This window comes from Triticum urartu, chromosome 7, assembly GCF_003073215.2.
Source record: "Triticum urartu cultivar G1812 chromosome 7, Tu2.1, whole genome shotgun sequence".
In the NCBI taxonomy this organism is placed as follows: Eukaryota; Viridiplantae; Streptophyta; class Magnoliopsida; order Poales; family Poaceae; genus Triticum; species Triticum urartu.
This window is the reverse complement of record NC_053028.1, coordinates 111,794,337-111,805,752: the sequence shown is the minus strand read 5'-3', so window position 1 is coordinate 111,805,752 and position 11,416 is coordinate 111,794,337. Positions and strand designations below refer to the sequence as shown.

Here is an 11,416-nt window from a genome sequence, read left to right as displayed (position 1 = left end):
CGACATCGTGGTTCATCCGATGAGATCATCGTGGAGCATGTGGGAGCCAACATGGGTATCCAGATCCCGCTGTTGGTTATTGACCGGAGAGTCGTCTCGGTCATGTCTGCTTGTCTCCCGAACCCGTAGGGTCTACACACTTAAGGTTCGATGACGCTAGGGTTGTGAAGATATGTATATGCAGTAACCCGAATGTTGTTCGGAGTCCCGGATGAGATCCCGGATGTCACTAGGAGTTCCGGAATGGTCCGGAGGTAAAGAATTATATATAGGAAGTGCTGTTTCGGCCATCGGGACAAGTTTCGGGGTTATCGGTATTGTACCGGGACCACCGGAGGGGTCCCGGGGGCCCACCGGGTGGGTCCACCTGTCCCGGGGGGCCACATGGGCTGTAGGGGGTGCGCCTTGGCCTAGATGGGCCAAGGGCACCAGCCCCAAAAGCCCATGCGCCTAGGGTTCCACATAAGGGAAGAGTCCCAATGATGGAAGGCACCTCTAGGTGCCTTGGGGGGGGAGGGAAACCTCCCCTTGGCTGCCGCACCTAGGAGATTGGATCTCCCAGGCTGGCGCCCCCCCCCTTGGCCCTCCTATATATAGTGGGGGAGAGGAGGGACTTCATACACCAGCCCCTGGCGCCTCCCTCTCTCCCCGTTACGTCTCTCTCTCGTAGTATAGGCGAAGCCCTGCTACTGTGACGCCCTGCATCCACCACCATGCCGTCGTGCTGCTGGATCTTCATCAACCTCTCCTTTCCCCTTGCTGGATCAAGAAGGAGGAGACGTCTCCCGTCCCGTACGTGTGTTGAACGCGGAGGTGCCGTCCGTTCGGCGCTTGGTCATCGGTGATTTGGATCACGTCGTGTTCGACTACATCATCCCTATTCTTTGAACGCTTCCGCTCGCGATCTACAAAGGTATGTAGATGCATCCGATGACTCGTTGCTAGATGAACTCATAGATGGATCTTGGTGAAACCATAGGAAAATTTTTGTTTTCTGCAACGTTCTCCAACAAGTTGTAGTGTAAGAAAATCAAAGAAAACATGTAGTGTGAAATATGAATGAGATGACATACCTTCTAGATGTCCTTCGACAATTTTTGCTCTACTCTTTATTTATTAGGTGAAAAATAATTGCCTATAGTAGTGCTATATACGGTTTTAGCAAGCACATGTGTTCGCGTTTTTATTATTTCCTTTTTTAAACATAGTACAAACGCAAGCGCTCGTACGTATAAACATATATTCATTCTTATGAACGCACGCACGCACATTCTATCGCTATGAGCACTTTTGATACACTGAACCGGCACATCATTTTTAAGATTGAGGAAGTCACTATAGACGCCTATGTAGCCGATGGAAATTCTAGCTCCGACTGAACACACATTGCCAAAAGGCCTGAAATAAATCCAGAAAAATACGAACACCAATGTCAAGTCTAAAATTTGAAATTCCTCAATCTTAAGGTTGCAGCCCATATTTTTATTACTCCCTCTGTTCCTAAATAATTGTTTTTATAGAGATTTCAATAAGCGACTACATACGGACCAAAATGAATGAATCTACACTCTAAAACATGTCTACATACATCCGTATATTGTAGTCCATTTGAGATGGCTAGAAAGACAAATATTTCATACTCGTTGCAAGGCACGGACCCTTTTGCTAGTGATAATAAAAAATGTAATTAAAGAAGAAGATTAGGCGGTGCTGGGCCTAGTGAAGTGCCACGCACTGTAGGCGAATGGCCCCCCATCGGAACTCCCATGGCGACTCCCCCCGCCGCCACCGCTCGCCGCCGCCGCCGCCGCCCTCGGCTACTGCGCGGCCCTGGTCTCCCGTGCCGCTCTCCTGCGAGGCCGCGCGCTGCGCCACGCCCGCCAAGGACGAGGCCCGCGTGGCCGCCGACCTAACCGGGTCCTCCAATCTTGCTGCCGGAGCTGGAGGAGGCGCCTCCCTGCACGGGCCGTGATGGCGAATGTGCTGGGCGAGCTCAACGCTCCCGTCAGGCTGAGGAAGTGGGACGCCGCTGCCGCTGAAACCGGCAAGAGGAAGGAGGAGGAGGAGGCTTTGATGGGGCTGGCCACAAGCCTCGTGCGGTCAGCGCACTTGATGTGCAAGCTGAGCTTCCCCCGGTGGAGGCTCTGCGCGAGGACCATTGCTGACGCTGAGCTATGGGAGAAGCTCGCAGCCAGCAGCAGCTCATCGGATAAATCGTGTGGATTCTTCAGTGGCTGCGGATTGGGGAAAACAAAGCTGCCGCTCTTGTTTGATCCCATTCACCGGTGTCCCAAATTGGAGGTTGTTGATAAAGTGAAGGAAGCTATCTTGAACAAATAGCGAGGAGGAGATTGCCGAAAGTTCCCAAGGTATGAATCAATGAACCACTGCGCACGGTTTTTTTGTTACTTATATTCAGTAGATTTCAGAAGCATTTTGAACGAATAGCCAGTCAATTCTCTGCATAAATGTTTATCCTTACTCCTACTACGGAACACGTGACTTTGGTCTTTGGGGAAGATCAAATGGCCATAAGGCGGCGTGCGCTTTTGATAATAACAAGTGTATTTGAGATGCACGGTGCTGTTGAACTTGATACTGAAGAGTTTGGTTGCTGAACATCCTAAATTCTGTGTGATTTGTCATGTGCTGGTTCTGCATATAAATTATTATTCAGACAAGGTTAATTCCGGAACTCCTAGAACCGCGGCATTCAGCAACTCTGTCAATCCTTTTGTTGCATTATACACATTCCTAGTAGATGTTTGAACTTTCAAATCTTACCATCAAGTAACCTGCAGGCTGCCTGAGCTTTGCTCTCTGCGGTATGATCTCACCATTCCATTTGCCCGGTATCTTGCCATGAATAACATATATAATGCACTGAGGAGGTACCAGATAGCAAAACTATACAGGAGATATATAACCCATCAAAGGGAAGACACCGAGAATTCTACCAGTGTGACTTTGACATTGCTCTGGAGTATATGAGCCAATGGAGTTCTGACAGAATTGCTGGGTAGGCTAGATATTGGCATGCATGATAAAACTATATCACAGAAAGTTGCTTGATGTCATGCTGGAGTTCTGCGGTGTGCCTCCTGAGAAGTTCAGAATGGTCTGCTCAAGCATCAACAAGCTTGACAAACGGACATTTGAAGAGGTGTAGTAACTACTCTGTTTCTTGGCAGCAGATCATATTGACACTTTGCATCATTCTTTCGCTCTGTCGGCCGAGATGACTAGATGAGGTACCCTGTTTTCTCCCCCCTGCTCCTGGTTTGTTTTTCAGATTAGCATCCTTTTCTGTGATAAATGACTATGTGTAGGATCTGCTCTCCTGAGCTCTCTGAAACCTTACATTTTGGATGTATAAGCAGCCAAAATTTCAAAAATTGTCACTGGTAGTATTGAACTTATATGCATTCGAGAATTCATATGATAAAATATATGACATTTTTGCCAAAGTCCAAACACAAAAATTGGCTGTTTCCAAACACGAAACATGGCGTAGTTTGCTACAGTATGGTCGCAAAGAAGAAATCTTCGAGCATTGATATACAAAACTGGGGTTCCTTCTTTGCTTCCCTAAGACAACCAAACATGTACAAAGCGGGAGTTCCTGGTGAAATAGGTTAACTCAAACTCTACATTGCCTGCATGCATTTGAAGGCAATCTACCTTTCTAAAACTCCAGCACTTTGGGCAAGAGACCTCCATACACCAACTGAACCATGTGACTGCTATTTAGTTAAATATAGGGTACAGAAATCTCAGTCAAACACATACTGTGGGATATATAAATACCATAACCGAACACGAGGTAAGTTAAAAAAGATCAATAATGGAAGTAACATTACAATAGAAGTAAAAATTACAAGAATCAGTGACGGATTCAACAGTACCACATACATATGCATTACAAGAATCAATAGTGGATGCAGTCTGTTTATTTAGCCCTCGAGAAGGCGACGCAGACTTAATGAAACAACCCCCACTTAATTATACAACACATACCAGATGATTTGTTGGTCAACCGAAAGATAATGTCACATATTCCAATCTCTTCACTCAGTGATTATCTTTGGCCACTTGCTGGCGTACTTTTGATCCAAGTAATTGGGTGTGTCCTTCAAATCATCTACCAAGAACTTGGTTATTTCATCTGCTTGATTACCAACACTGAGATGCACCTCTTGGAGGCTTTTGAGAGTCTCGATGCCGTAAATCCCTTCAAAGGCTTCGAACCGCATATCAATCCTCTCCAGTGCTGGCATTACCTCTTTTCCTGTAACTGCAAAGCTCAGTCTTGGAACCAGAGTTGCAAAGAAGCGAAGCAGCTTTAGACTCTTGAATCCTCCAGGTGGAATAATGATCTCCCTGTCGGTAAGCTGTTTATTTTCCTCAAGGATGTCCACTATGTCCCAATCATCCTTGGCTGCACTGAGTGTAAAGGTGAGCGTAAACAATTTGGGTAGGTCCTGGATGAGCTTGAAAGTATCAGTCCGAAGAACTGTCACAGAAAGGGTCAGCTTATAGAGGTTATTGAGTTCTTTGATCCACTGTGGGGGCCTTTCCATCTTGCCAGACAACTCTAGGCCGATGATGTATCTTGGAGAAGTGGTCATGGTGTCTAGTGAGTTGATAAAATTAGAGCTCTCGTCATTGATTGCCAATGTCTGCAGACCGCAGCTACAGAGGTACTCAATGGAGGAGCGTAATTGTTTGAAGGTCTGACCGCCCTCCCTTATATTGAGCTTGTAAATGGCAAGTTTCCTTAGCCCTGTCAGCTGATGAAGGCTTGCTACAGCTGATGATTCCTCATCGATCTCAATCCCTGACAAGATACGAAGTGCCTTCATCGGCTCCTTGTTCTTCTCATGTGGCAACTTCAAAGCCTTCTTTGTGTTTTTGTTCACTCCAAGCATGCTACGGAGTTGTTTGAGCTGCCCAAAAGCTTTGGGCAGCACACCGACATTTGTCTCCCTTATGTCAAGAGTTTCTAGATACTGGAGCTTCTCGATCTTTGATGGGATCTCAGAAACCTCTGTTCGTCTGAGGCTCAAATACTTCAGCACAAGCATTTTACATATGTCATTCAGATGCTTATCTGTCAAACCCTTCCAGCCCTCAAGATCTAGCACTTGTATTATTCCATTATTGAACGAATGGAAAGGGAGTCGTCGGTTTTGGCTTCCAAATGCTGTCAGTGACCGCACTTGAGACAAGTTCATGCCTTTTGTTGAATTCCCATGCTTGGAACCACTGCTTTGCATGGAGAGTCGACGGACTTTGTTGCTAGGAGTTGGCATCAGCCAATGTCCACCAACAACAGTAATAAAATTCTCTTCGCTTGACTTGGACACGATATATTCCAGGATCATGTCATTAACTTTAAATGATTTGACCTTTCCATTGCTGCTGTGATCCACAGGACGTATTATCTTCCTTCTTACAAGCTGATTGAAGTATGTTTCTGCGACTTCCTCTGCACTCAGCCCTTCCTTCTCAGAAACAAAACATTCTGATATCCACCTCCGGGTCAGACGCTTCTTACTAATTTTTGAGCCCTTGGGGAATATGCTCAAGTACAATGAGCAGGTCTTGAGATCTGCTGGCAAATCATTGTAGCAATAATCAAGTATCCTTGTGACCCCCTCCAATGTAAGGGGAGCCACTTGCTCTGGAAATAATGACTTGCAAACTTTACTCCAATGATCACTCTTTTTTTTGGGGTTGCAGGCAACAAGGCCAGCCATGGTGACTATGGCCAATGGCAGCCCCCCACAGTATTTCCATATCTCCTCATGGACCTCTTCTTTCTCCCCAACCTTCCTGCTTTGTGGATTAGAAAAAGTAGGAACATCCGCTGAACGCAAATGATCAGTTCCATCTCCTTTGGAGGACTCAGTACCAACAACTTGAGATATTTTATCCATTCCTTTACCTTCTTTCCTGCTTGGGGATTCAGAAATACTCTGACGAAATAGGCTTTTGGAGTCGGCATCACTGAGAACATTAACTGTATGGACATAATCAGTTCCATCTCTTTCTGAGCACGCTGCACCAACAGCTTGAAATCTTGTAGTTACTATTACTCTACTACCATTTGTATTATCATGTGGTAACCAATTTCTAATGGTCTCCCATGTTTCTACGGACCATATATCATCAATCAACATGAGATACCTGCCAAGAAAAAGGTAACAAAGTACAAGTGAGATGAAATGTGCTAGCTTATTTAAATTCATGCCACTGAGAAAAAAAGTAATCCTCTGAACAGTCGAAGAGTAACCCCATAAGTATTCATATTTTTGCTTCTAGATTGTAGGTCCAGTTTTAGTACGTTTTAGAAAATTTTACTTATAAATTTATAGTCGTACGAAATTTTCTATTTGTAACTAGTTGGAGGTCAGTTATTAAATTTGCACAAATATTCCTTGTGCAACTTCTTTGATGAAACCTCCATGTGCAGCTTTAACTATTAATCTTTTGGTCTTTAATTATCAAGGCTCCACTAGCTACATTTTTCAGTCACCATTGTACAAACTTCAGAATGAAATTGCTGTGGTAAACAACACAATTTTATCACCGATTTACTACAATTCAGACACTTGATGCATATATGCACAGTCGTTACTATATGTAATTTCGAAAAAAAACAAAAGAAATGATTTTGAGGTACCTCCTTCCAAGAAGGCGTTTTTTGAGTTCTTCGATAAGTTGGCCACGATTCATTGTTTCTATCTTACTCTGCATGCTGCCATTATTGCTTTGCGGCCTGTGACCAAAGAGCAGTGGCACAACTTGCTTCACTGAGCTTTTCATGTCTACCAGTAGGTTTTTCTTCTTCAACTTCCCTATGTTGTTGCCCTCCTGCCCCTCCTCCTTTGGCTTAATTTGACTGTTTGCTGGTTTGATTTGCCCAAGAACATCCCGGAGGATTTCATCTTCATCGAAGTTCTGAGACACCGTGACTGACGCCCGGCAATCAAATTCATTCCTGAAATCTCGGTACAGTGCCATGGCAATGGTGGTCTTTCCCACACCACCGAATCCAATCAAGGACACAACAGCTCGATGAGAGCCTTTATCACGTTTGGTTAGCCAACCCCCGAGCTTCTCCATGTCCACCTTCACTCCCACGGGGTTCTCTGTGCGGATGAGCTGACGGCTTGCAACCAAATGCTCAGCAATGCCATATGTAACAGCATGGGTTGCTCCGGCTCCAGAGCTTGTTCTTGGGTTTGGGTTGTTTACTCCATATCTGTTGCGTCGCTCAGCAATGTATTGTGCCCAGACCTTGAGCTCGGCAATCTTGGAAGCAATGTCTCGGCGAGGCCAGAATGTCCATACCTCGTAGATTGCCGTCACGATGAAAGAGCATCTTGCATCGCTGAGGGAGTCTTGAGGGAGCCGATGAGCAAAATCATCGATGCAGTCTTCCATGTCATATGCCATGTCACGGATCTGCTTCATCCAGTTCTTGAGCCGGCGATCATGGTCGTCCAGGGCAGAACCGAGGTCCCCAAGAAAGGCCTGCATGCAGGCGAGCTCGTCGTTGATGTACTGGATGTCACCGCGGACACCCCGGATCAAAGTGTACTCTTGGGCAAGGAGGCCGCCCAGCTTGCCAAGGAGAGATCTCATGGTGGCTTCCGAAGCACCCACTACAAACTCCATCTTCTCCTCTGCTTTCAATAAAGGTCTTCTTTTTTCTGTGCAAGACTTCACCAATACAATCTGTCCCCTGTTGTTGTTGCTCTATGAAAGATGAAAAAAGATAGATAAGGGTACGGTCACCATCGAAAATAATTAAATAGGAAAAAGGCTCCACATGTCTATATAGGATAAGGGTGCGGGACAGATCATTGATAGCAAGCAAGAGAGTAAAGTTGACCGAAAATGGGAAAGTGGGGGCAGATGCCGATGTCCATCGTGAATATATAGTATATCTGAAACAACACACCCATGCAATTGCCATTATATTGATGACCTTTCCGTTCCGTAGCATGGCTCGGGCAGCCTTGCTATAGCTACAAAGAAGCTGGGGGGCTGTGGCATGTTAACGTGCGCATGTTCTCATGCAGTCAATTGATTGGCCACAACTATATATATATACGATGTAGAATGTGAACTAATCAAGAACAAATTTATAGCCTCATGCGGCGTCTGACGTCTACTAACTATCGTATTCTTGTGCAACCAACTTGCGTAGGTACATAGTAATAATTGATGACATATGGCATCGTGGAGAATGGGATGTCATCAGCAAGTCTTTTCCAGAAAATAATCTGGGCAGCAGAATTGTCATGACAACTCGTATTCATTCTGTACCAAGAGATGACTTCATTACTAACAAGCTCTACATCAGAATGAATCCTGAACGGAATCGCAGAAACAGAAAATGGCTCTACGCATTTGGTGAGAAAGATCTTGCTGCTTGGATGAAGCTTCACATGGTTGGCGAAGGTTTTGACTGTGACCATCCTATTGTGCACATGTGTGGTGGTGTGCCGTTAGCACTGCTTTGCATGTTTTCAGCAATGAGAATAGTCCGAGAGGAACAAGAACAGCTAGGTGTGCATGTAAATGCATGTGATGTGCAAGATATGATTGAGAAGCAAGTTAAGCGAAGTGGAATTCAGAACACTCCAGGGTTTGAACCGTTGGTAGAGAGTTTGCAGCTTGGCTACGCCGATCTTCCTCACCATATGTTGAAGACTTGCTTGCTATACTGTAGTATATACCCTGAGAATTACCAATTTTACAGGGATCAACTGGTGATGCGATGGGTCGCTGAAGGATTTACTTATAAAGTGGATGAAGCAGAAGGATATTTTGAAGAGCTTTGCGACAGAGGTTTATTGATGCAGCAGAATCATGCCAGTATCTACCAATTGAATTCGATGATGCGAAATTTCCTTAGATGGAAATCACATGAAGATAATTTCGTTACTTACAGTTCCGACATCACATCGTCATATCCCTGTCGAATCCATCGGCTATGTATTGACAAGCATTCAGGTGATGATGGTGCACTGGAGGGGGTGGAACCCTTCTCTGGATTGGACTGGTCTCAGATTCGATCTCTTGTTGTTTTTCAAGCTCCTCCGGGACTCCCCTTTGAGAAGTTGGAACGCGTGCGAGTGTTGGATCTTCAGTTTGAAAAGGCTCTTGGGAATCATCATGTGAAGGATATTTGTGGACTGCTCCGTGTGAAGCACCTATTTGGTCTAAAGGGATTGGGAATTAGTGAGCTACCACTAGAAATAGTGAGGCTACACTATCTCGAGACTCTAAACGTAAGAGGTATGTGGATCAGAGAGCTACCCCGTGAGATTGGGAGACTCAAGAAGTTGAAGAATCTATATGTGAGTTTTCACCCAAGGATCACGGAGTTGCCCATAGAGATCGGAGACCTGCAGAATTTAGAGATATTGTGCATGAGTGGAACAGATATCACAGAGCTGCCTAGGGAGATCATCGGGAGACTGAAGAAGTTGAAGACTCTAGACGTGATGTGCCCAGGGCTCAGGGAGCTGCCCAGGGAGATCGGGGACCTGCAGCATTTAGAGACTCTGGACCTTGGTGGTAGCGAAGGGATGACCACTCTACCACGGGAGATTGGGAAATTGCAGCATTTGAAAACCCTGAAGGCATGTTGGACATGGATCACAAAGCTGCCAAGTGAGATCGGTAACCTCCAGAATTTGGAGACTCTTGACCTGATTTACAGCCCCAGGCTCACAGAGCTGCCTCGTGAGATTGGGAATCTGCAGAATCTGGAACGACTGCTCTTGAGTGCTACAGGGGTGGTAAAGCTACCAAGAGAAATCGGGGGGCTAAAGAAGCTGAAAATTTTGGATTTGAATGAGACCATCGGTGTACTACCGTGGGAAGCAGGTCAGCTTTCAAAATTGGAGGGAGTGCCCGAGTGCGTCCGCCAAGCTTGGAAGAATAGTGATCTTGTGTCTTGTGTGCTAGCCACGGAGATCCTGTTCATTAAAATGCTTCGTTTTGAAGGTGATACGGGGGGCCTAATTGTTGGCACAAAACACATGCACATTCCCCAGTGGATCAAGGATCACTTCAACGACCTTCGCTCCTTGGATATCAGGATATGCAAACTAGAGGAGGAGCAGGATCTCAAGATTCTGCGGGAGATGCCTCACCTGGGTGACCTTACGCTAAGGCTGGAGGTCGTCCCGAGAGATCCCATAACCATCAGCGGTGAAGGTTTCCCAAGGCTCTACGGACTCGTTGTTGACAGCCGCGTGCCACCGGTTGTCACCTTCCAGGAAGGAGCGATGCCTATGCTGGATATGCTTGTGTTCGAGTTCCAGTTCTACGGTGGCCCACCACCAGCTGCAAATAAAGTAGACCCTCAGCTGGGTATCAAGCACCTCGGGTGCCTCCGGTGGGTCGAATTTAGATGCAACGAGGAATGGTATGGAGGAGCAGCAGAGAGCAGGAGCCCGTGCATGAGCGACATGATTGACATGGCCAGGAAAGAAGCCCAGGAGCATCCCAACAAGATCTACTTTCTTGTCACTGGCCGCGAGAAAGAGGAATTTGCAGCAATCAAGGAGAGCGCACAGGCTTCCAGCAGCGGGACAAGCAAGATCGACGACACTCCAAATAGTGGGAGTGGCGAGATCCAGGAGGAGGAAGAGACTTTTCCAAGGAACGAGAGCGGAAAGGTTTCCGGCAGTGGGACGACTGGCGAGATCCAGGAAGAAGCGTGATTGGGTTTCTTGACGAGTATTGCTGAGGTAATACTCTTGGCTCTTAATTTCCTTGTTTTCCATTTATTACGGCCACTAGCTAACTATATATCTTCCTAATTTGCAGGTTGGCTGGCTGGTTATTTCATCATCGTAATTAACGACTGCCTCAATATAATCTATCTGCAACCATCTTCAACTATATATCTATGCATGGCTCTTCTTCTTCAGGCTTTCTCCATCTGATGCTAGCTGTTGTTTAATTTCCGTTGTCATATGCAACAAAAGCTTCCAAGTTGAGTTGGCCCTTCAAAGCCACATGTATCTGTATATGTATGCCACTTCAAAGGAGCGTCTGCCTTGCAGCGTGGAACACTTTGAATTAGGGCCCGGCCCGGTATTGTCATGTAATTTAATTGTAATCCCTTCGAAGGGAGCCAACAATTTGCTCCTCTTATCTACTCCCTCCGTTCTAAAATAGATGACCCAACTTTATACTAAAGTTAGTATAAAATTGAGTCATCTATTTTGGAACGGAGGGAGTAGTAGACTAGGTTTTATCATGCACTTAATTGCTACCAAAACTCTCTTGTTATTATTATGTAAAAATAAATGTAATGTTTTTTGTTTTTCGTTTGTAATCGAAAGCAGAGATTATATATAGATTGGCTCAAGCACAGATTATATTA

The 11,416-nt window shown here is 45.6% G+C and overlaps 2 protein-coding genes across 2 annotated transcripts; one reads left to right on the top strand and one right to left on the bottom strand.

Moving 5' to 3' along the window:
* Positions 1–1,739: 1,739 nt before the first annotated feature.
* LOC125520956 (disease resistance protein Pik-1-like) lies at positions 1,740–11,171 on the top strand. The gene is made up of 4 exons (XM_048685994.1): positions 1,740–2,369; positions 2,802–3,251; positions 8,219–10,775; positions 10,855–11,171. The coding sequence occupies exons 2-3, from the start codon at positions 3,247–3,249 to the stop codon at positions 10,746–10,748; spliced, it is 2,535 nt and encodes an 844-aa protein (XP_048541951.1). The 5' UTR covers positions 1,740–2,369; positions 2,802–3,246; the 3' UTR covers positions 10,749–10,775; positions 10,855–11,171.
* Positions 3,827–8,306, bottom strand: LOC125520954 (disease resistance protein Pik-2-like). Its single transcript, XM_048685993.1, has 2 exons — positions 6,686–8,306; positions 3,827–6,189 (listed from the first exon to the last, which is right to left on the bottom strand). The coding sequence occupies exons 1-2, from the start codon at positions 7,681–7,683 to the stop codon at positions 4,068–4,070; spliced, it is 3,120 nt and encodes a 1,039-aa protein (XP_048541950.1). The 5' UTR covers positions 7,684–8,306; the 3' UTR covers positions 3,827–4,067.
* Positions 11,172–11,416: the final 245 nt, after the last annotated feature.